The 24,249-nt window shown below is 34.2% G+C and overlaps 3 protein-coding genes across 3 annotated transcripts in view; 1 reads left to right on the top strand and 2 right to left on the bottom strand.

Annotated features, from left to right (window-relative positions):
- LOC119828827 (baculoviral IAP repeat-containing protein 6) overlaps positions 1–8,984 on the bottom strand; it is a 35,263-nt gene extending 26,279 nt beyond the window's left edge. Inside the window, exons 1-13 of the mRNA XM_038351111.1 lie at positions 8,751–8,984; positions 8,342–8,526; positions 6,341–6,469; positions 6,018–6,253; positions 5,436–5,637; positions 5,013–5,250; positions 2,199–4,923; positions 1,865–2,119; positions 1,454–1,635; positions 1,158–1,360; positions 937–1,071; positions 592–732; positions 74–232 (exon numbers count right to left, since the gene is read on the bottom strand). Of these exons, the coding sequence (XP_038207039.1) occupies positions 74–232; positions 592–732; positions 937–1,071; positions 1,158–1,360; positions 1,454–1,635; positions 1,865–2,119; positions 2,199–4,923; positions 5,013–5,250; positions 5,436–5,637; positions 6,018–6,253; positions 6,341–6,469; positions 8,342–8,526; positions 8,751–8,928 (4,968 nt within the window). The 5' untranslated portion in view covers positions 8,929–8,984. The remainder of the gene's footprint in view (positions 1–73; positions 233–591; positions 733–936; positions 1,072–1,157; positions 1,361–1,453; positions 1,636–1,864; positions 2,120–2,198; positions 4,924–5,012; positions 5,251–5,435; positions 5,638–6,017; positions 6,254–6,340; positions 6,470–8,341; positions 8,527–8,750) is intronic.
- A 2,473-nt stretch (positions 8,985–11,457) lies between these two features.
- On the bottom strand, positions 11,458–18,460 carry LOC119828536 (protein O-mannosyl-transferase 2). The gene is made up of 16 exons (XM_038350717.1): positions 18,189–18,460; positions 18,025–18,105; positions 17,654–17,738; positions 17,174–17,278; positions 16,978–17,086; positions 16,812–16,900; positions 16,279–16,467; positions 15,909–16,015; positions 15,264–15,456; positions 14,443–14,643; positions 13,985–14,095; positions 13,626–13,755; positions 13,005–13,153; positions 12,458–12,614; positions 11,943–12,086; positions 11,458–11,689 (listed from the first exon to the last, which is right to left on the bottom strand). Exons 1-16 carry the CDS (start codon positions 18,212–18,214, stop codon positions 11,472–11,474), a joined length of 2,094 nt encoding a protein of 697 aa, XP_038206645.1. The 5' UTR covers positions 18,215–18,460; the 3' UTR covers positions 11,458–11,471.
- Positions 18,461–19,393: 933 nt separating this feature from the next.
- The window catches only part of LOC119828695, a 15,753-nt gene continuing 10,897 nt past the window's right edge, over positions 19,394–24,249 (top strand). The window contains exons 1-4 of the mRNA XM_038350934.1: positions 19,394–19,725; positions 20,595–20,861; positions 21,971–22,168; positions 22,249–24,249. Coding sequence (XP_038206862.1) covers positions 19,552–19,725; positions 20,595–20,861; positions 21,971–22,168; positions 22,249–24,249 — 2,640 coding nt within the window. The 5' untranslated portion in view covers positions 19,394–19,551. The remainder of the gene's footprint in view (positions 19,726–20,594; positions 20,862–21,970; positions 22,169–22,248) is intronic.

The following is a 24,249-nucleotide window of genomic DNA, read 5'->3' as shown; positions in this document are numbered from 1 at the left end:
TAGACGACGTACGGTGGCGCGATACACGTTTTATAAGTTTTTGATTTTCTGATTTATTATTAGTATGAATTACCTTCATATATCTACAGAGTGGAGGTGGCTGAATATCAGACAATACGAGGTGTTTCGTCGCAATATCTGTAGCGAAGGCCAGCTTTACACAGTCGGTTTCTTCACCGACCGTCCAAATGTCGATGCATAATGTCACTAAGTCTGAGCATGACGGTATTATCTGTAGACAACAAGGAATGGAAAATTTTAGAAAAATATAGTTGAAAAGTGTGTGAAGCATTAAGTCAAGTGTCATGAATTATCATATTTTACTTTTATTATATATTATTTTGTGTAAGAGCGATCACTCTTTAATTTCTATATAATTGGAAATACATACAAAAAAAAATTAAAATTTGCAATAGCACCAACTTAAATTAAAAGCACCCGATAAATACATTTTATAATACTGTAATTCAGTCTTATTACGAAAACATGTTTTAAACGCTCTCCATATTAATTCACATCATATACCGCGACTAAACTTAAATGGTAAGCGTCGATCTAGGCATGGCGGTGCGCACAAAGGGGGGGACTCACCACGTCAGTGAGGCGCACGGTGTGCCCGAAGTCGAGCACGATGTAGCGGCGCGCGCCCGAGTGCATGCGCTCCACCACCAGCGTGTGTTGCGGCGGACGCGTCACTAACGCCGCCCACGGTATGCCGCACTGCTCTTGTTCCTGGTAACAAACAATTTTTATATCAAATGAGAGCATATCCCAGAATTAAAAGTTCGACGACATCTGGTAATCCACATTTAGTCCGCCTTTGTTCCTAATATTCTTACAAATAGATACAGCGTCAGCTTGTCACTGTTTCTAATGGTCACGATGGCGCTATTAATATTTTTAAGGTATATTATTGTATAAATTATAATATCGTACTTTGAATAATTTATCTTCACCCAATTCCGGTTTATCTTGGGGATCGCAGTCCATCATGGAACCATCCGCATCGTCCGGTGAATCGGCATCTTTTGACGACTGTTTCATTTGAGCTTCCTTCACAACCGTCCACAACTATAACGAAATTTTTATTGAGTATAACAATTAAGTTGAACTGTTTTTTATATATAAAATTAAGCTGTAGTATGTCTGAAAAATACCTGGTGCGGATCAGCCGTGTGTGCGCTGACGACGGGCGGCGGGTGGCACGTGGCGGCCGACTCTAGCTTAGTGCCGTCTGACGCGACGTGACAACTCACGTGCAACGGCATGGACTCGCCCACCACCGCGAGCGCGCCCAGCCCGCCCTCCAGCTCGTACCAGTTCGGCGTCTGGCTGTTGTTCGTGACGCTCTTTATTTCAGCTTAAAAGAAATATAGATATTTTAGGATAGCATAAATAAATATCCATTTACTACTATTTATTTTTAAACTTTTTAATTTAAAAGTTCACTTACTCGCATCAAGAGGCATATTAAGCAAATCTCTAAGTTGTGATTCTTGCTTAGGTGCCGGAGGAGGTTGCACGTCGCCAGCGAGCACGCTCGCGTACGTAACAGGTAGAGAGGAGCTACGCCCGAATTCAGGGATCTCTACAGCGAATATACTGCGCTCCAAAGCGAGACCATAAAGACCAAACCTGTGGAAGCAAACAAATGCAAAACAGTATTAGGTACAAATGTAATTAAATTTAGTGATTTTTAAGTAGACTGAACACAGACTGAAGACATTTATTTTTGCAAGGATATCTGAATTTTGTACAAGACTTTAATTGGATAAGTTAAAAGTTTACAAAGCAAAGCTAGTAAGTATAGGCAATATTTTTTATCATAAGAAGCAGCATCAAAGGATAGTAAATGCCAATATACCTAGAGCGTAATAATTGATGGTAAGGATTGCTTCGATCCCGCAAACACCGCGCTGCTTTTTCCAGTAGAGTTAGACAACGGGCAACTAATTCAGGGGCAGAGGCACGGGAAGTGCCATGTTGGGCCAGCGCCATCAACCATTTTAAGGCACCTGGTGACTCGCAAGCACCCACTAAAGGTATACATTCGATTACGCTATTTGTTAATGTGTTCTCAAATGTGCACTTCCAAGGACGAGGTAATTGTTTCACCCCCCTGAAAATGTAAAATATTTAAGAATTAGACCAAAATTAAAACAGACAATTTGATTAGAAATGTATGTGATACAACTTACTCAGTAGTTATGAGTATAATTTTGACGCACTTCTTAGCAATGCTGCGATTAGCGCATAAAATGCATTTCTTCAACAGTGCACTAGTATGTTTTTCAATTACTGCTATGCACTCCAACTGTTGAGTCTCCACAGGACTTGGTGACTCCTTGTCTTTACTTTTCTCATTCTTCGCCAATCGCATGCGTTGAAGTCGAATTGATATTACCCAACTTAATATATCAAGTGCAAGTTTTCTCTTGTCTGTTGGATCTTTACTAACAGCTATTTCACACAGTGTGTTTAAGAAGCAATTAGATTCCAGCATTGTTATTCTTTGTTGTCTTTCCAACGGGATTTCCGTGTGAGTTGTTGAGCGCACAGTGATAGATATTTGATGCAACCAGTCACATCCAATAAAACTTGACTTCTTTGCGTTACTCTCACTAGATTTTATGGGTCCCTTATTCATATCCTTAGCTGGGTCGAATAAGGTTTTAATATGTATCAAGAAAGTCCTGCCTCTGGCACGGTAAAGTCTTGGACTAGTTAGAATCAAAGTACCAGACTGTTGGGTCATATCTAACCCAGATGATAGTAATAACGGACCCGCGAGTATTTCTGCATTATGAGCTTGTAAATATTCTTCGCTATTAACAGGATTTTCGAGATTTGATACATCAGCATCTATGACTGAAAAATGTACCGGTGATTCCGACCTCAGACCATATGAGGCGTCCTTGTTGTACCCGATGCCGTGTAAATTCTGCTTTAACAGAGTTACTTGTATGATAGGCAAATTAACAGAATTGGCAGAATGCAATGTAAAGCCGAACTCTATATGAGCCAAAGAAACATTGTACAGTAAAGTCAGTTCAAGAACATGTTCATCCCATGTGGACGAAGTATTTTGAAGCCTCCAAGATCGGTTATTTTGGTGATCGGATCTAGACCTTTGAGCAGGTGACAACTCACACCAAAAGCCCGGAACTACTGCGCTATAAGGGACCGTGGGGTTAGGACAGTAAGAGCCAGTGAGTGACATTATTGATGTCAGATCAGCTAAATCAAGATCTGTTTTATTTGCTAACATTACTGGCGTAATTGTCGAACCTGGTACATCATCCTTCGGCGCACGTTGTAGCATATCAAAATCAATGTTGGCAAAGTCATCTTCATTTGTTTCGCCAGATGCATCTTTCTCACCATTATTAAGAGCATAGAAATATATCATTCCATGCCTAGTAGACACGCTCAAGCGCTCGACAGAAGCACAATAAGTCACTGATGTGAAACGTCCTTTGGGCACTTGTTTTTTAGAAAGCAACTTAAAATCCGGAAGAGTATACATTCTCAGATGACCATCGAGGCCAACTGAAGCAAATGAGTATTGTTCGTTTTTATCTACTGGTAATAAACACAAATCTACAGGACTCTCATTGTATGGTAGCTCCTTTATTGTGACAGGATTATCGTCTAAAGTGTAAATAGAAGTTTTATTGTTAATTTTATAGTACAGAAAATATGCTTTAGTGTCATTATCGTCAGTCTTATCAGGTTGGTCAGAGACTTCATCTACTTCCATTTTTATATCGCCATCAGCATCAATCTCTTCGTCTGTTTTAATTTTGCTGGGTTCGATTGAAGATACTACGACTAAGAGATGTTCTTTATCTTCAGATGGTAGAAGATGTGTCACTTTTGCATCGTCGCATATATTTAAGCTAGCTGGAAGACTTAGACATTGTATAGCTATACCCTGCGAGACGGCTTCTTCTGGCGGAGGATCACTGTCAAATCCATCATTTGGGTTAATACTGAGTACAGTTTGAGTTCCAGCTTTGCTTTTTGTAGCAGTTGGTAGTTTAACCTTTTCTGTATTATCAACCCCTTCATACCACTTCAGATCTGATATTTCCAGTGGTCCCTGACCAGTCATGTTGAGGTAATGTGTAATGGGGTCACCTTGTACTGCATCTGTTTGGTCAACTATTTTAGTTATAACAGAGTCTAAATTTCCACTTTTCCAACTCTTCAGTTGTGATATTTTTCCTACAAAATCTAACATAATGCCCTGTTCTGATTCTGGCAGTTCTGGCAACAAAGCTGTAGGAGGGGGTGGGGGTAATACTTTGAAATGTTTGTTAAATATTGTCTTTTTTGGTCCCCAACTTTTGCAGTCCTCTTTACTTGATGATGCATCTAAATTAAAAACATTACTAATTTGTTCATCTAATAAGTTTGTGCATTGCGGAAGCTCTGTATCCTCGTCAGAATATTGGAAGTAAATGTCGTCGTATATATTTGCATCATCTGTCCTTTGTACTGTACAAACCTTTTTACTCCCACCAGGCTTCGAGTTCCCGCTGCTGTTTGATGTGTGTATCACCGTCGTCATTGAACCCGCCATAGAATTGTGTATGTCGTATGTTAACAAAAATAACATTTTATTTGTACTCGCTAAATTATTCTTAGCTTCATTCTGGTCATTCATGGCTTGGATTGTTTCTTTAGATTTCTCTGGATCTCCAGCATCGAAAAGAGCTTTGCTTGAGTCATCTTTAATTGGTTGGTTTGTGGGTATTGATACTGTTCGAGTGATTACTACAGCGCAAATAAGGGATGGTTTAGCTTTACTTATGCTTGTTTCCTTTTCGGTATTTTCACTATTTTGTGCTTGAGGATATGTCTCTTGTTGTGATGCCATTCCAATAAAAGTCATGGCAGTAAGTTCAATTCCATATGTTGCTGAAATAACGTAAATAAATGATTATATGTATAGTAATTAATTAAGGTGTAAATCCATTTAAAAATAAATAAAAATCGCCAATACTTACATGAATCTTTTTCTAAACTTGCTGACCATACTTTATGACTATCAGTTGTGAGAATGCCACTGAATATGGAGTCATAAGGTGAAAGATGTAAGAATTTCACTAATTTAAGTCCACAATCAAATTTCCAGATATTAACTTTGCCTTCTGTGGTACCAGTTGCTATAAGATCTCCTGTGTTACCTTTGGATACTACCCTTACACTCGGACATGGCACCGCACATGCTGTGGCATTGGTTACCTATAAATTTCACATTTTTTATAAAACATTTATAAAAATAATACCATTGCCTACTTTAACAATTATACAACCAGTAACCAGTAAGTTACCATATTTTTCATACTAGAACAAAAAAACAGTTGCCAGCTCTAAGTCAACACAAAAAGTTATAGCTGCAAATAACATCAGATCCCATCCTCACTCACCGATATAGGAACATTGTGTGTGTACTCGCCCCTCACGAAGGGGCAGTTTGGCGAGTGCCGTTCGTGCTCCACCCACGGCTCGTCCGACTTCTCCCAGCAGACGAGGCACACCATGCACGTGAAGCACATGGCGCGGTCGTCCCCGCTCGGCGACGGCTGGTGGTAGAACCCCGCCTGGGCCATGCGCGCCGGGAGAGCCCATCTGATAGGTACATGTTTTATTTTTAAAATAAAATAGTATATAGTATACATACGCAGACTATGAGATAAAAAAAATTACCCAGCATTGTAAATACTGATCGTTTATCATAGCTTGAATACTCATGCATTTGATTATTCACCATCCCTAATAGTTAATGGTTTAGAAAACATAGTGTTCCCAGTATACAGAGATCACAATGTTATTATTTGCAAAATAATGTTAAAAACAATTGCATCATTTTGTTTCTAGTATGACAATCCTTTTTTAATCTTAATATCATAGATTAGATACTTCATTATTACATTATGTATATTGAAGGAACATTAACATCATAACGCTCCCTGAATTTTATTATAAATTAATTTCAAAATGAATGTTACTTGTAATCCATATGTGGCCATCGTTTGAAGGTCTCTTTTCTCTCCGCCTCAGAGTACATCAAGCCTCTGGACTCGTCATCTCGGTTGCAAGGCATCAGCTCATTGGCCCTTTGTCCAACTGCAGATGCAATTGCAAGTGCTGGTATCCGTCTGTTCTGACCTTTTAACTCTTGTACGATGCCGATCATTACCAACCGGAGAGTTGATTGTGGTAGGGATATGGTTACTGTACTCCACTAGAATATAAATCATTTTGTAAGTACAATATTTTTTTTGTCAGAAATAATAGTAAATTTTGTTCTTTGCTTTGTATGAAGACATACCTTTTGAGCTTTGACACCTTTTCTGACAGGCTCCATATCAATAGCTCTCTGAAGATCACTGATGAAGTCTGGCAGACCCTCAATGGAGTGTGCATCAAGGCTCTGCACACATTGGTAGAGCAACACCGCCTGGTATAAAAAAGAATTATACTTCAATTGATAAGAATAAATGAATGCCTTCATTTTAAAAGTTAATAACATACTATTATTAATTCATTACTGTTCTATTATGTTAATTAATTAAAATATCATGTTATGTCTTAGGTCATATAATTAATATAATTAATGTAGAAAGCAAAACATAATGCCTAGCTAATAATACAAGTCACAATTTGTCATATAATTATACATTTTCATGTAATGTTTAATGTTTTATATCATGACTTAGCTACAACATCTTTGTTCTGCAAACATATGGTATTGTTTACCCATTACAAAAATAATCTAAGCAATGAAGAGTTACTTGGTTATTATGATAAAAATAATAACTTATGAAACTAAAAACAAAGACACTACTATTTAGTAGACTTTTCTAAACATGTTTCGCAGATATTGATTAAAGAGTAAACATGATCAATGTATCACTTAAAGTAAGATCATTCTAAAAACATATTTTCAATTAATTTCAAGGTTGATATATATACTCTCATTCTCTACAGCAGCATATATATAATGCACTGATTATGGAAACCGTTATGAAACAATTTAAACCAATGCATTGGAATGCAACACTACTAATGGCACAAAAATGTGTTATTGCATATACACAAATATAATTTTTGATGCATGATTTAATCAATATTACATTAAATTAATTTAGGTAATCATAATTAATAAAATCAATCATTTTATCAAGACCAAGCTCTAATTGCCTTCACAACAAATTGTCAATATGTGGTTTTCTGAACCCAGTGGATAGCAAAAAATCACTGTTGGAAGAACAAAACACAAAAAAAATAGGGTAAAAAAAAGATAAGGTTTTTAAAACCTTATCAATGAAATTGAGGTGAAGCATAAGTCCATACATCGCAAGGTATATGGTGCTTCACTTAATAATTTTAATACAGGTTCTGGATATAATAAAACTTTTGTAAAAACTTATATCAGAAACATTCCTTATGTTTCTCTGTAATGTTAATCAAAACACAATATAGTCATCAAAATTTCCTGTGCTATTCTGTAATATTTGATGCATGTAAGTATGTTTGGATATAAATTTTAATATGTGACACATTTTGTTATCTCTTATAATATTTATAAAATTCTCATGTCACAATGTTGGTTACCATACTACTCGAACGGATGGACCAATTCTCAAATAATTTTGTGCATATCGAGTAGGTCTGAGAATCGGCCAGCATCTATTTTTCATACACCTAAATTATAAGGAAAGGCAGAACAGTGTTTGCGGGGTCAACTAGTAACTAATAATAAATTAGCAATAGGAATATAACAAATCACAGGAAACAATTAATATTGTTTAAACACATGTATTATATTCTTTACTTGATAAGTATGCATATCAATCAATATATTTAAAACACATTTATTTACCACAAAGTATGACACCTATTGTTTTTCATTTAAGGATATCATACCAACTTATCAAAGATGTTTTGGAAAGATTAAATATTGTTTATTATTCCCATACCATATGAGAAATGCATACCAACGTTAATGTATCAACATGCTTTTATCTAGAAAATCAGGAACACTAACAGTTGAATCTCTAAATTACGATTATTATGATTGTTTTTCAAGGAATCATATATTTAAACTAAACAAGTCATATGATAGCAATATAAAAGCTCAAATTAAATGTTAGTGTATTAAACTAGGAGCAGATATTTTCTGAATTTGATTGCATCACATGAAAAATATATAATCACTATCAAACAAAATTTTATATTATTTACTGGGATCTGTCTTTATACCAAATAAGAATATTGCACAATTGAGTTGTGTAATACTATAGCAATTTAATTAATTAGCATATCAAACCTCAGACAGAACAAGTTCAATTCTAATGGGACTGTCGGGCTGTGAGATGGGTAAAGGACGTTGAAGAGCTGTGTGCAGAAGTAGCACTCCATTGTAGTCAGTTCGAGCGCCTATCCCGCTGTTATCCCATACGAACACACGGTCCGCACCCGACGCATACTCAACACCCAAAGTGCCATGGTCATCTACAAAAACAAAGACCAAAGCAATATTAATTAGAGCCGGTAGCTATAATTTTCATACGATTGTATCGGAATTGTTTACGGAGAACTGTCAATTTAAGACAATGTAGGACATGAATTATTTTCTGCAGAACAATCGCAACTTATGTGCGAACATTTATAACTTTTTTATTTAATAACTTTTATTAATGCAAACTAATAATTACAAGTGCAAATTCTTAACTTACCCGCTGAAAGGTGGGAGCTCTGAAGTATCACACCAGAATTAACATCCAAAACGTGTACACCACCCACATCAGTTCTCACCAAAATTATATTTAAGTTGCTGTGATACGTTAATGAAGCAACGGGAAAAGTCATGCGAATATAGCCATCTTCTCGTAATATCAAAGAATCATCGCCCATCGTGGCCGTGAATACATCTGTCTGTTCTACGTAAACGCCATTTGTAATTATATTTTTTTTACGTCAAAAAATTTATCTTTTGTGGCCAGTTTAAAATAGTCTAAATTATCCATAGAGTAAATAGAATGTCATATTATAATAGGATTCATTACATAGATGGATAGAAACTTACGATTTTGAAATTATTATGTTCACAAAATTGTGCTTTTAGACAAAAAGACGCGATATATGAAATATAGTTATGCTTGATGCTTTTAATATAAGCATAAATTTTATCGTAAAATTAAGGGCTATAGCGAGAATCAGAAAAGTAATAAATTAGAATAGTATAAAAAAAAAAACAATAATTTTTCTTTAAATAAATAGTAAATTGTCTAGTGGTCCTTTATGGATAGATTTTTTCGGTGATTACTGGCAATTCAACCCGATTTAGAACTCTTTAGTCCCTAAAGGACAATTAAGCCCTATGACGTATTTTAATCATTATCTCGAAATGATATTGAATTTGCAATTTTTTTTTTCCTTTACACAATGCCATTTTTATGAACAGAGCGTTCCGATTGGCTACTGAAGTTTCAATCATTCACACAAAATGCTCGCCTTCAGTGCATTTATATTACAAAAATTAATATTAAACATAGTATTATGTTATCTGTGATTGAACCAAAACTTGCCCTTATTAGCGTTATGATGGTACACGCGTCTACATTATTAGTGATCATAAACTTAAACAAAACTTAAAAATTTACAATTTTTAATCATTTCTAGGCCCTATTAGAGTGCTGAACTGCTCTTTTTATAAAGATAAGGTGGCAACACTGAGCACATCTGTCGTAGTTTATTTCACACCGTCCACTACATAGATTATACACTTATATACTGGTCCACTAAAACCAGTTTTTTGGACTGTTTACTTGCCGCTTTTGCTGGTCATTTCTACAACTAGGTATATTCCGATGTGAAGATGCTCCCATTACCAACCTTTAACCTACTACTACCTTTTATAATAACTTAAGCAGCCCCGCTGTTGTTGTTTCTATATATTTTGTGACAAGGGTCATATTTAATTTATTTTTTCTTTCGATTCTTAAAATATATAAGCGCTGACAGCGCTACGTTGATTATACACTATGTTTACTGGGTTATGCTTGTACGAGACTCCTTACGTGGCGCACTTTAGCTGCAACTTATAAATTAATTAATTTTCAAAATTTGGAGTTAAATCTATATTATTGTATCTTAATCTTAAGCTTCTTCAAACTGAGATGAAACCCGCGCAGGATGCGGGATATAGAACTCAAATCTGACCAATTCGCTCGCTCACTCATTATTTCGATGGATTTGGCAGGCCAAACTGATGCGAATCCCGAAGTTTTTGGTTTCTTTCTTGCAGCCTGTGCTAGACCCAGACCTGGTGGTGATTTATTTTCTTTAGTTATTCTTCGACACGTAGGAGTAATATTCCTAAGTAACAAAATAGTTCCTTCTGAGAACACTCCATTAAAACGGTGAAGGAAAACATCGTGAGGAACGCCACACTGGACACGTCCGCTCGCATAAAAATTCAGAAATTAATAATTAATAATTATATGCATAGCGCGGCGCGGAATGCCGTCGTTATATAGAAGTCGGGAAGGCGTGGCGTCGAGTGGCCCGCGTGTGCCGCAAACGGCGTTGAATCCACTGCGGGTAACGCAACGTGTGTTCGCGGTTCTACAGAACAACGTCTATGGATAAAACTGAAAAATTAAAATTAAAGTATCCCATTTTATGCCTAGGATAATAAGGTACAATTATACCAAGTTTCATCGAAATCGAACCGTTAGTTTTCACGTGATGCCTGAACATACAGACAGACAGACAGACAAATTTTTTTTATCACATATTTGGATTTGGTATCGATCCAGTACCACCCCCTGCTATTTATTTTTCCAATATTTTCAATGTACAGAATTGACCTTTCTACAGATTTATTATATGTAATAGATATATTATACTACTAATTCAATTATTGCTTTTAAATAAAACGCTGTCTCATGAAAAATATATTTATTTATTTTAAATTACATTTTAATACTTTGTTGGACGGAATGTAAATTCGTAATTCTTAATATAAATTTATAAAATACTTATTGGATACAGCACCATCTAATCTATATAAATAAAATGAATAGTCAACATGTTGCTAAGCGTATAACTTGAGAACGGCACGACCAAATTGGCAATTATTTTGAACGTTTTTGTAAGGCTCAAGGTAGGTTCTTATGAAGAAAAAAACACACCACGCGTGAAGCCAGAGAAGACCGCTAGTACTTTAATAGAGAGTAATTAATAAAATACCTATTATTATTCTTCGTGGGCAATACCTTACAATTATTTATTCCATAAAAATGTATAATAGATAATTAGAATTGAGATTTTTGCATTCTGCATATAAGCATGTGGCTACTGAAAATAAAATTGACATGGTCACGTAAAACAATAGAAATTCCTACGAGTATGGTGATTTTTTCGTGTACAGTTTGTATGCAGTATTTGTCACATTAAAACTCCCATGTATCCAGCCATTTCAAGCCGCTCATAGTCGAATTAGGTTCAGTCGAGTGTGGCCCCGTCATACCGTAGGCGAGCGGCGAAAACAAGTAGAAGCTGTATACCGTCGCAGACAGGATCATGCCCATTGCCGTGTGATATAATGTCCTACCCGCATCCGGGGTGAGGTAGCTTTGTATACTGCGTAATAGATACTCTGTGAGGATACCTGGAGGTGAGTTTGTTGTTATTTTGATGTTTTGTCTTGAATGAATGAAGGTGAAAAATTACATCAGTTGCTGGTGGAAAAATTTTCTGTCCTACAATTTCTTACAAAAAGAAGATTTATAATCTTTAGGATCAAGATCTTGCTTCAAAATTTTTATATACTAATTTAGATGAAAAAAATGTATGTGTAAATGTATAAAAACAACCTTATTGAAATTTCATACAGCGACGATATCAATTTGTACAATATTTACCAGTGAGCATGGAACTGAAAATAAGCGCTGGAAAGTAATGATGGAAGTATAGTACTCTTCCCATAGCCCAGAAGGGGATATAGTGCAGGGCCCAACCAACGAAACTCCAGCCTGCGCCATTTAGTAAGGAACGTGTTTGATCCACTGAAAAATGAATTAATGTAATTGTACACTTGGAGTTCTGCAGCTATTTGTTACTAGCTCTTCGCTCGCCTAGTCAAAGAAAAAAAAAATAATAAACAGACCTAGGTTTTTCTCCGCATAGTTTACATTCCCGTGGGATTTCGGGGATAAAAACTATTATTTTATTTTTTACAAGATTTAAAAAAAACAAAACTACTAGGAACTTTAACAAAGTAATAATTATTAACAACATAAAAACAGTGTGTGTAAAAACTTAAATACTTTAATGTTGCCCCAAAATTTCGCCATTTTAGGTTTTGTATCATAACAAATTTTATTGCACAGACGGATAAAATGTAACGTAAAAAAGAAACGTTATTTATCCACATTACCTTGTATCGGTCTCCCAAAAGCCTCTGCTCTTTTCTCTTTTATGGCGTTGATAACATAAATCACAAAGAACATGACAAGGAATGCTAGGTTCGCCCACCAGATCACTGGGTTGCCGAGTAAATAGATTCTGTATGCGCTGCCTGAGAAATACTGTCCCTGGTGATTGAATAATTAATTAGAAATAAGAATATAGTTTTATCAAACTAAATGTTATGGATACGGAAAATGATACATTACGGTTTTTTTATGTCCATGGGATTTTATTTCTGGTTTTATAATTACAAAATCTGCGATTATTAAACAAACAAAAAACAAAATTTAAAATTTCTAGTTTAGAAAATATAATTAAAGTGAAAACAAAAAGATTAAAGAGAGCTCATGTGCTCTCTAATTAAGGAGGGTCGCAGCGTAAAACAAAGTCTGTAAGCACTAATTTTTTTTGAAATTTTAAATGCGTTAATTATCACTTCAAAGAAATTATAGTCTAGCGACTGATTCTAAATAAAATAAAAAAAAAACACAAATATTTCGGAATAATTATCTCACTCTATAATTAATGGGCCACTGCCAGGGTTGCGAGGTGACTTCGCCCTCCTTGGGCTTGAGGCCCGCGTTCCCCTGGAACATGACCGCGTGGGACTCCACTAAGCGTTCGAAGAAGCCCGATGCGTACGCCTCAAAACTCATTTTTGGTACTAAAATCAAAATCATTGTTATTTCTACACTATACCACAGAATACTTAGCTATGTGTTTTGTAGGTGTAAACAGTAGGTACTTAATTGTATCAAAAAAATTGTTTACTATTGAAATTCGATATGACAAATAAGGCAATTATTTGCATATATTATAAGATTCCTAACAGAACAGATTCGTTTCGTGGGAAAGAATATAATGAAAACTATTGCAAGAAAATTAATAATGATACGACATAGCTTTAATTGTTTTTTCCATTACTATATAGTACCATGACTACACTTACTAAATGCTCTATATCTCCTTGCATGGACGAACGAATGACCCGTATAAGCATCACACGTTTAACCTAGCATAAGGTATTCATATGAAGTTAGTGTAAACTTTTCTCTAAAGTGCATTTATGGTTCAAATAAACTTCATTTATTATGATTTATAAAGTTAGACGTTACTATAAATCAGAGTCCACTCACATCCATCAAATATATTATCCTCTACATTCCAAAGCGCATTTTTATCCCTCAGGTTAGGATTACACGCCACCTCTTGTTGTTCGAAACCCCATTTTGGCAGCTGCTTGCCTGTCGTTGTGAGCACACATGACTGTAAGAAAATAATGCATGTAACATAAGATTTCATGTTCAGGCATACTTCATTTAGATGTATACTTAAAGAGCTTAGTTATGACAGAGTGCTCCATGCAGGAAAGTATGTATCTTCTTCAATAAATAAATAATCCTGTCACTACCACATGCGTTGGACGTAAAGTAATCAAACTCGTTACTTAATATGAATCGAAAATCAACAATATAAACAGAAAATAAATAATTACCTGCAGATAGTGCACAAAAACGAGCTTACTGCGCACCGTTTGTATTTCGTCGCCATCTTTGCCGCCAGATACAACAACTTTCCATACATCATTCGCGTCTCCAATACCATCCTATAGTAAATTGAACATTGTATTAAAAATACCTAACAAATACGACGATCATTAAATATATAAGTACTACATAAGTATATGAGCTATAATCTCAAGCGAATTGTATTTTCTCTGTGTGAATAAAAATACGTTCACGCAAATAGATGATCGAGTACGAGCTGAATTGAGGTGACGAGTTGTTATGTGGGTCCGTCTAAATTACTTAGTTTACTTGCATATAGGCTATGTGTGTTGGTTTGTTTACCTATATATGTCGCACAAGGTTGCCCCTACGAACGAGCTTCGTGCCATCATCGGTTTCTCAGTCTGTCATTATGCGTGTGTGTTTGTGTGCGTGTACAACTCACCTCCCCGTAGCCGGTGACTTGCAAGAACTTGGGCGTGACGGGCGCGCGCTCGCGGTGCGAGTGCAGGTTGCGCGCGGTGGCCGCGTGCGTGAGCCGCACGAGGTCGCCGCTGCGCACGAGCTGCGCGCCGTCGACGCTCTCGCGGTCGTACGGCTTGATGAGCCACTTGTTATTGTCGTCCTTGTGTGTGTATGTCGTTATCTAAAATGCGCTTTTGTTTTATTGTGTTGTTCTTCATTCCTTTTTGTGTACCACGTACTTACTATTACTATGTAAATCTTTAATAGTTATCTGTATTTTCTTATTTTGATTTTAAAATTGTAATTTTTTCTGCGAATATACTGTAAATAATACAAAAAACAACTATATACAAATTTTTATCTTTTTCTTAATTGTAGCGTTGTAAGCTTTTGCCTTACAAACGCATTTCTAATACGTATAGTAAATGTGCAAGCAGTGTGCAACGTATAGTAAATGTGGTGAGAACCTCGGACTTCAAAATCGATAAGTGGGGGTTCGAGACCGGGCGAGCGTGCAGGAAATAAATTGATTTTTCAATTTATCTGCGCATGGGGATAACATCACCACTGCTTAAAACGGTGAAGGAAAACATCGTAAGGAAACCGGCATGTCCAAGAATAAAAGTTCGACGACATGTGACATCTGCCAACCCGCACTTGGCCAGCGTGGTGGATTATGGCCTGAACCCTCATAGGAGGCCTCTGTCCCAGCAGTGGGAACATATATGGGCTGATGATGATGATGATGATGATGATGATAGTAAATGTTGGCTGTCGTTTGTTATCTTTCTCTAAGCTTACCTGCTGCTGTCGGGCTCCAGCTGAGGGCGGATACAGATGGTGGTGCGAGTGCAAGTAGCCACCACCCGTACGATGGTTCTTAAGTGTGAGTAGGGCGCCGTAGGCGAGCACGCGCGGTGCGCTCGCGTTGTGCAAGCTGTTGCCCTCCAAGCGCGCTTGGAAACCGGACGAGTAGAATCCGTCGCCGTTGCCGCTGCGTTATGTAATGTAATTTTTTTACAACCAACAAGGTCTTGTTGCAACATATGGTACCTATTGACTTATTTTTTTCTCATAAGTACTTGTGTTGAGAAAACCCGATTAAATGTAGAAAGTATTTAAAAGACATTTTTATATGTATAATCCAATTAAGAATCATTTTCTTCAATCATTTGATAGATTATTGGATTGATTTAATGATTTATTTTTTATATATTTTTGTACTTTTCAAGTTGTGTTTGTACATTTGCTACATGTTTGTACATTCTTAAGATTTAATCGTAATCGTAATAAATATTAGCAAATAATAGAAAATTAAAAAAAAAGATATCACTTAGGCGTCCCCTAACGGATTGGTAACAAGATTTCCGTATTTTTTTGTCTAACATAATATAAAATCTATCCATGCGTTTAAATATCCATGCGTTTAAATATATTTATACATACCTTTTACTAAGAACTGTCAGATGAATCCAAAAGAAAAACACATAAAGTATGATGGGCCAAATGATTAATGTAATGCTCCTGCCAATCAAGTGTTTAAGAGTAAGACTCTGTGAATGAATAATAATGGAACACAGTTTTAATGAAATGCAATAAACACATGAACAAATGAAAAATCTATTAAAATACCGCTATTAATATATAAATCATGTTGAAATATGAGTTGTATGCAAAATAGAATGCAATATACACGCGGTTGCGCAGTGTGGGGGAGCGGCAGCAGCCGGTCCTAGGTGGCAAAATTCCACCCACTACGCCACACCTGAAATTTAATACGTAATATTTCTCTTTTTTATTTTTAATATGTGCTTACAACAGGTTTTGTTAAATCCCCCAGAATATTCCATAGATCTGCTATAGTTCTGAGACCGACGAATAGCACAACAAACAAGCCCACAAACTTGACTGACATGGTACAAGCGAGGGACGCACCAAGAAACAGCTGCCAAATCAACATTCGCACGGAGAATGGTGCTAGCCCAGCTTCTGTTAAAGATCTCACCTGTGGGAATAAAGGCTAATTAATATCTAAGGGACATTTTTTTTTTGTTTATTCAATTTATCTTTCTGAAATCTAAGAATAATGACACATATATAAGGGCAATCAAAAGATTAGTTTTGTAACCTGATTATAAAAACAAATTACAATGAATATATTGTTTTCTAAATATCAACATATTTTTGTAATAGAGAATGGCTATTGTATTATAATGAATGTATGGGCTTTCATTTTGGGTTGAATGGTAAACTAGCCATATGGGAAATAGACAAATTTTAGAGAGTGTTTAGTTATAACAGACATATATTATGTTAGAGTTTACACTGTAACTCCAGAATTTTACTCACCTTAAACACTCCATACATAGAACAGCTCATAAAAAATAAAAGAATTGGATCCAGCAAAATATATCTGTTTAAAGTTAAGAAACCAACATCTGAAAAAATAGAGTCAATATATAATAAATATAATTATATTGATGTATTATAAAAAAATTTTGGATTGAACACTTACCAAAAAGCAATAGCATAGTTCCAATTAATGTTGAATCAAGAGATTTAGTCATCTCCCATATTGTCAAAAATGTAAGAGGTATTATAAGAGCACCGAGTGTGGTACAGAACTAAAACATTAAAACATTGTTTTGTTATAATAGTATTAGCTTAAATTTAATTAGAATCAATTAATTGCAGTGTAGAAAGAAACTAACAATCCGCATCCCTTCATATTTAGCACCATCAAATTTGTCTCCTGGCTTTTCAAATGGATATTTGCCATCATACCCTGTCAGCTTACCAGATAAGGCTATGAGCATCTGTCAAAAGAAATATATAAGATATTATTGGCATTTGAAAAGTACAATTTTCTATCTAGATTTAACTATTTCAGTGATAATATAAAGTGTGGTAGAACACATATTTTATTATATGTCACATTATCTCAATTTCCTTAAGTGATATTTAAAAAACAATAGTGAAGTATACATGTTATTTAGTTGTTTATGTTCCATCAAAAATAAATCAATGCTCATAGAAAATGAAAATATCTATGATACCTCAAATGGTGTTACACTTTGAACAACTATTGAATATCTTTTATTTATGCATTACAATTTCTTTTTTAATTTTAGCTATGATTAAAAGTTATATAACAAGGCAAGGACTTTAAAAATTTAATATTGGCAACTCACTTTTCCTAATGGTGGATGTACATCAAAAAAGAATGTCCTATTAATGTACCAACTAGCCATTTTTCCAAAATGAGTTTCATCCCAACTGAAAATAATAAAATATGTACAATTAATACATCTCTATCACATAATTTTTAAATACAATATGATCTCATCAAAAGGAGGTATTTAAGTGTATATTAAAATCTTATATTGCAGGATATAATAGAATAAGTAGGTACGAAATGAAATGGGTATTGAAATAAGTACATCATTTTTATTTTGCAGGGAAAATAAAAATATCATGCATTGATTTATATAAGCTAGCATTCTTTTCTTACTATCCACACATAAAAATATATAAAATGTTAACATGAATATACTTTTCTTACCAAACATGGTCAGGTTCTAATACTTTATAAAACCGGGTCAAGAAAGTCGCACCACATATAAGGCCGAATGTTATCCACCATCTAAAATATAAATAAACACTGCAAGTATTTTGGCTATAAAAACGTTAGAATGATAATGCTCATGTATAATAAGACAATGTTACATTTTTATATTAGATTTCGTTGTCATTTTGTTTCAAATCAGATCATAACAACCAATTTATTGTGAAAAAAGTTTTCATTCGTTTTCTGATTTATAATATTTTATTAATACCACTGCTTAAACAGCTTATGAACAAAATTTGTGAATTCGAATATTTCTACTTCTTTAAAAAAATAAACCTAAGAAAATTATGAAGTTATGATGTGTTAATCAGGGAATACGATTTATTGGGATGTGGAATAACGGTGTTTTTATTGTTATTGTCATCTGTCACAAACATATGACAACTAAAACTGACAAAACAAAAGCTATAATATTTCAGATTGGGATGTGATTAGTATTTAACCACAGATGCTATAATTAAGGTACGGTTAACGTCATGCTCATTTCATGAAAGCAGAAGCATGCTTGCATTGAGCAGTTGCTTTTAAGTAGAATATGTGTCAGAATGTTGCACAAAATTAGCATGCTCATTTCCATCTTGCTAAAAATCAACGGGCGTGCGATTTTTAGTATGCTACCTGCGGCGAGGGTGGAAGGGGGCGTATTTTAAACGCGTTGAAATAGTTACATATGTAGAACATACTGAAATCTAGCATTCCTATTGCTAACAAAAGCAAACTGCTCATAAGCATGCTCACAATATTGAGCATACTCAATTGCATGCTTTTTAGCATGCTATTTTAGTGTATATGTAAATGTACCTTTAGTTTGGTTTAAGCTTGTGAGCATAGGTATCAGCCACCTACCTACCTACCAACCTATTGTCCGCTTTTTTTTTCATTTTCACGGTCGTTTTTTAGCTAGAATGTAAAATAAGGTATAAGAACAAACAGTCTCATATTATTTGAGTGTGGAAGATATGTTAGTAAATTTTCCGACTTTATCTAAGTTCAACATAAGTTCGTCACTCTAATGTATTTAACGTTCACTTATATATATACACTTTTATCGGGGTGCGTGTCGTCATTTTTTACATTTTTAGAGTTGCTGATGTACCTATAAACTTCATCGATCAAAACAACTAATATATAAATGGACCTTTCAATTCAATTTTATTTTATGAATGGCAGTGCTGTGTTGCCACAATTTTGCCAATGTCACGTTGTGGATAGTTTTACATCTGAGATTTATAAATGGACCTTAATAAAGTTGACAGTCGTTGACTGTCTCAGCTGTCCTGTGTCAAATTATCAAATCTGTCACTTGTCATCTTTTGTGTTTTTATTTCAATTTCACTTTGCAACAATCATTCTCAATTTTATAGTTGCGAATAAATATTATGGTTGTACTAACTTGACTCATTGTTTCGAAGTTATTAATCGTCTAAACACGGTGCGATGATCTAGTGTTCAGCTTACGTCATGGTCAAGTTAATTGCGTTTTTATTTATACAATATCTCCTCATTATAGTTTGTTCCTCGGATATAACTGTAGAAAAGAAAAATAAGATTTTAAATGGATTTATAGATTTCTTAAATAACCTACCCAACCATCCTTATGTTTACGACGAGGGTACCCTACAAAATGCGCAGCAAGTAAGTAAACCCATTGTACAGAAGATCAAGATGCAGCCAATTTACCATTTATGTACTATTAAGATTTTTGCAACTCATATAATTGAATTTTTGAATTTGAAACACATAAATATTTAAAAAGAGAAAAATTATTATACTTAAATGATATACTAATGATATTTTGACCTTTGATGAGATATTTCATTAACATTGTTGGTGTTATTCAATCATTTTATAATCTAATATTTATTTCATGTTATGACGGGTTCAGGTTGATGATACAGTCTTAACATACCTTTATATTTTAGAGTTTAGAGTATTTATAAGAAAGCATTACTGTTCAATGTGATGATATATGATTTTTTATTAATAAATTTCAAGTTTTAAAACTTAGAATTTTTTTTATTGCAATGGGAAATTTATTAATATTTAATTAAATAGTTACTTGGTAATCTGATGTTTCCAATAAACATTTGATTTTATGTATTTTTAGAAATTTTTAACTTACTTGAAATTTTTACTTAAATGTTTTAAGTACGAATTTATTTTTATTTTTCAAATAATATTTTACTTAATGGATTCATACTTATGATATTCATAATTATACAGATTTATTTTGCTATATTAGATTTACATACCAAACAGACTACCGTGGATGATGAAATGGCAAAAACTTATTATTTATTTAAAAGTGAAAGCAAAGAAAGTTGTTTGCCCCTGTTTAACCCGTGTTACAGATATAGCCTATGTCACTCAGTGTTATTGCAGTTTTTTAATGCTGAAAGAATTTTCAAAATAGGTCCAGTAGTTCACATCTGATGGTGTGACCTAAAGAAATAGGGATTCATTTTTATATATAATAAATGAAGTACATTCTGGATTTTTAACAGGAACCAAATAGTGATGTTATTCACATAGAGGTTGCACTGCAAGGGGGTGACGAGGAACAACTGTATGGCAGAAAAACGGTGCAATGTACAGCAGATATCATTGATCTTCTGGAAGCTGGCATATCAGTTCAGAATCAACCACAATGCCAAGAAGTGCAAGATGTAACTACACCCAATGTTAACAATGAACCAAATATAGAAGATCCTGATACAACTGTTCCTCTTCATGAACCAATACATCTTGATAACGAAGAACAGCCTGAAGGGGTTTGTATTGAAATAATTGTTTTTATTTCATTCTATATTATTTAGGTGACACCAGTTGAATATAAATTGTCAAACAAAACTCATTAGACTCAGACTATCAAATTAGCATGTTATATTATATCCTATACTGAATATAAATAGATGACAATGTTTTTAAGATATGTGCATATAGACAGCTGGAAGCAATTTTGTTTTATACAATGTTCCCAGCATTACATAGCAGAAGTATAGAATAGTAATAATAAAATACAGGAATATTTCTGCAACTCAAAGTTAAGAACCTGTATGGAATGTAACAGTATTTATTACAATATCCCTTGTTGTACACACAATTGCATGCTTTTTTATATTTATTAACAATATTACTGAAGTAGAGTTTTATTGTTTATGACCCTGTTATATGCTAATATGCATGTTTTGGAAAACATTTTTGGCCAATTTAGTTACGATTGTTTCTGATGTTTGTTTACTGACATTATTGGTAAATAAAAAGTATGCCTATGGTAGGGCATGTTAATTGTTTACATTGTTTCTATGTTTATGTGTAGAATTCTTCATTTGGAATTTGCTTGTTAGTTTTAATTTCACTATCATTAAGGATTTATTTATTTACATTGTCATTATTACTAAATTACATATTGATCTTTTCTATAAAAATAGTTTAGGCAGAGTACACTAATTTACTTGTAGGTATTTTTCCATAAAACAATTAAAAATATTTTTCTTGAGTTACTTTTTTAAAATATAAGTCACAAAAACATAATTGAAATTTGTAAGTTGACACAATGTCCTAATATCTTTTATTTTTCGAATAACAATTGCCCGCGATATGGACCCATTTAAATTTTGGTCTAGTTCGAACATTTTAGACCGGACGGTTTGCTGCTATACAGCAGACTAATCCAACATGAGAATTACATTAAAATTATCGATATATTTTTTGGTGATGAGTGTCTGTATATGATATAAATTAGTGTACATTATTGAAATGAAAGTGTGAATAAAATATTATTTATTTGTAACTTCTTATTAGATATCAAATATAAAACAATGTTTTGGTCACCCAAAGAGTAAAATTTATTAAACTACATGAAAAAATATTTTTCTAGGTAACATCAGGGGAACAGTTTATAGCAGTACCGCGTCGCTACTCAAATGCGTCGTGTGCTGGTTGTGCCGATCATGTTAATCCTAATGCACCAGGAGTGGAAGAGCTTGCATTGCTAGCGGTGAAACACCTTGATAAACATGAACCTGCCACTAAACACACTCTTAGAGATATTGTTGATGTTGAAAGACAAGTTCAGGTGCTTAAAACTTGTCTAAGTCCATATAATATACAGGCTTGTTCTTAATTACAAGTGTTAATTTTGTCCTTCTCTTTCAGGTCGTTAATGGTATTAAATACACCCTCACTTTAAACGTCATCTTTAATAACTGTACACCACCTGAAGAATTCTGTAATGAAAATGTTCCATGCAAAATATCAATCCTTGAAAAAACTTGGATAAAATATCCTGATGGATCAAAATACCGAGCCATCACATCAAATAACTGTACAGAACAATGGCAATTTGGTGATGATGGTGAAGAAATAACTGATAATCATGATAATGCAATGCCAAATTCAAATAATGCAGATCACGGTGAATATATTCATGCTAAAGCTAATTCAGCATTAGATGCACAGCCAAGTAAAAGTAAAATTATACCTGATGAGGTAGTTAAAAATATAGAAGAACAAATAATTCCCTATAAGGAAACGGAATCTTCTAAATCTTCTGTACAATATCATCCAAACTTATTCAATCCAGATGATGTGAAATCTCAACATGTTAAGGATTTAGATGCAATGCCTAACTATGGTAAAGTACAATTTGTAGAAAACCATGCTGAAAATCAGAGACCACTACAATTTTTAACTGATGAAAAAAAAAAAGCTGTTGATGATTTAATAAATTTTTTTAATTCGGCTGGTTTTGATTTTAATGCAGTAGACAAGTCGCAGCGTGCAAAAAGAAGTTTCTATAATGATTTAAAGGTATTGGCCATTGTTGAAAAATTTCATAAACTCAAAGAAAATTTAAATAACGCAAATTTTATTTATTCCTTGGCTCAAAATATGGTTGATTATTTAAACGAAATAGATTTGGAAATTAAAAACAGATATTTGCAAGAAGTAATAAGCGCAGAAGAAGAAAATGAAAACTACCAACATTTCTTTTATATACAAGCCCGTGTTATAATACCGTGTGATAAATTATATTGTGATGATCAAATAAAAAGAGCTAAAATTTGTAATGGCGTGATTGAGAGTATTGATGGGGAATCGCCACATATTTTAACTACATTTTGTTACGATGACGTCGAGAATCCCTCTTCCATGGGTAAATCAATGGCAGTTCCATTAGATGACCCACTTCTTAAAAAAATGATAGATAAAGCAATAAAAAAAATTGAAAGTGATTCATTAAATTCAAACGCCATTAGTTTGAAGCAGGTTCTTGCTGCTACAACACGAAGAGGATCTGGTGCATTTACGAAAGTTTTGATTGAAATTGTATTTACAAATTGTAATAAAACTTTATCTTTTAAGAAAAGGGATAAGTGTACCATCTTAAATTCTTTGGGTTCTAATATTTGTGAAATCATCGTGTTTGAAAGATATTCCCTGAAAGAAAAGGATATGACTACTACTTGTACTCCAAGAAATACGGAAGAGACCTTTTCAAAATCCAAAGAAAGACAAAATTTCAACCAAAATCATAATGATCCTGTAATCGCGGAAATGGTTCAACAAGCCCTAAAACAAATTGAGCTAGATTCAAACCAACATAATAAGCAAAGAGTACTACAAATAAACTCTATTACTACTCAAATTTTTGCCGGCCTTTTAACTGAAATTAATTTCCTTGTGGGTTATACAACATGTATAACTGATACAGAAAATGATATTGATGAGGATTCATGCCCATTGAACAATGAACCTCCACGAAAATGTCAAGCAGTAATTTGGGATAGACCTTGGTTGGAAGATGGGCGTCAGCTCAATGTGTCTTGTAACAGTAAAAATATACTTGTTAATAATTCGAGACGTAAACGTTTTACCCAATTATTGGGAGGAGTGTCAACAAAGGACCCCAATGATCCCATATATTTAAATTTAGCAAAAGAATCTTTAAATAACTACTTTTTGACTTCTGGGGCGTCTCAACAGTATGAAAGATTACAAGTAAAGAAAGTAACAACTCAGGTTGTAGCAGGTACTTTAACAAAAATTGAATTCGAAGCAACTGGGCAAGGAAATGTCATCACATGTCATTCTGCAGTTTGGGATCGACCTTGGTTGAAGAAAAAGGAGTATAACGTTACATGTAAAACTGACAAT

This window comes from Zerene cesonia, chromosome 8 (genome assembly GCF_012273895.1).
Source record: "Zerene cesonia ecotype Mississippi chromosome 8, Zerene_cesonia_1.1, whole genome shotgun sequence".
NCBI lineage: Eukaryota > Metazoa > Arthropoda > Insecta > Lepidoptera > Pieridae > Zerene > Zerene cesonia.
Note: the sequence above shows the minus strand (reverse complement) of the source record. Positions and strands in the feature narration are given on the sequence as shown.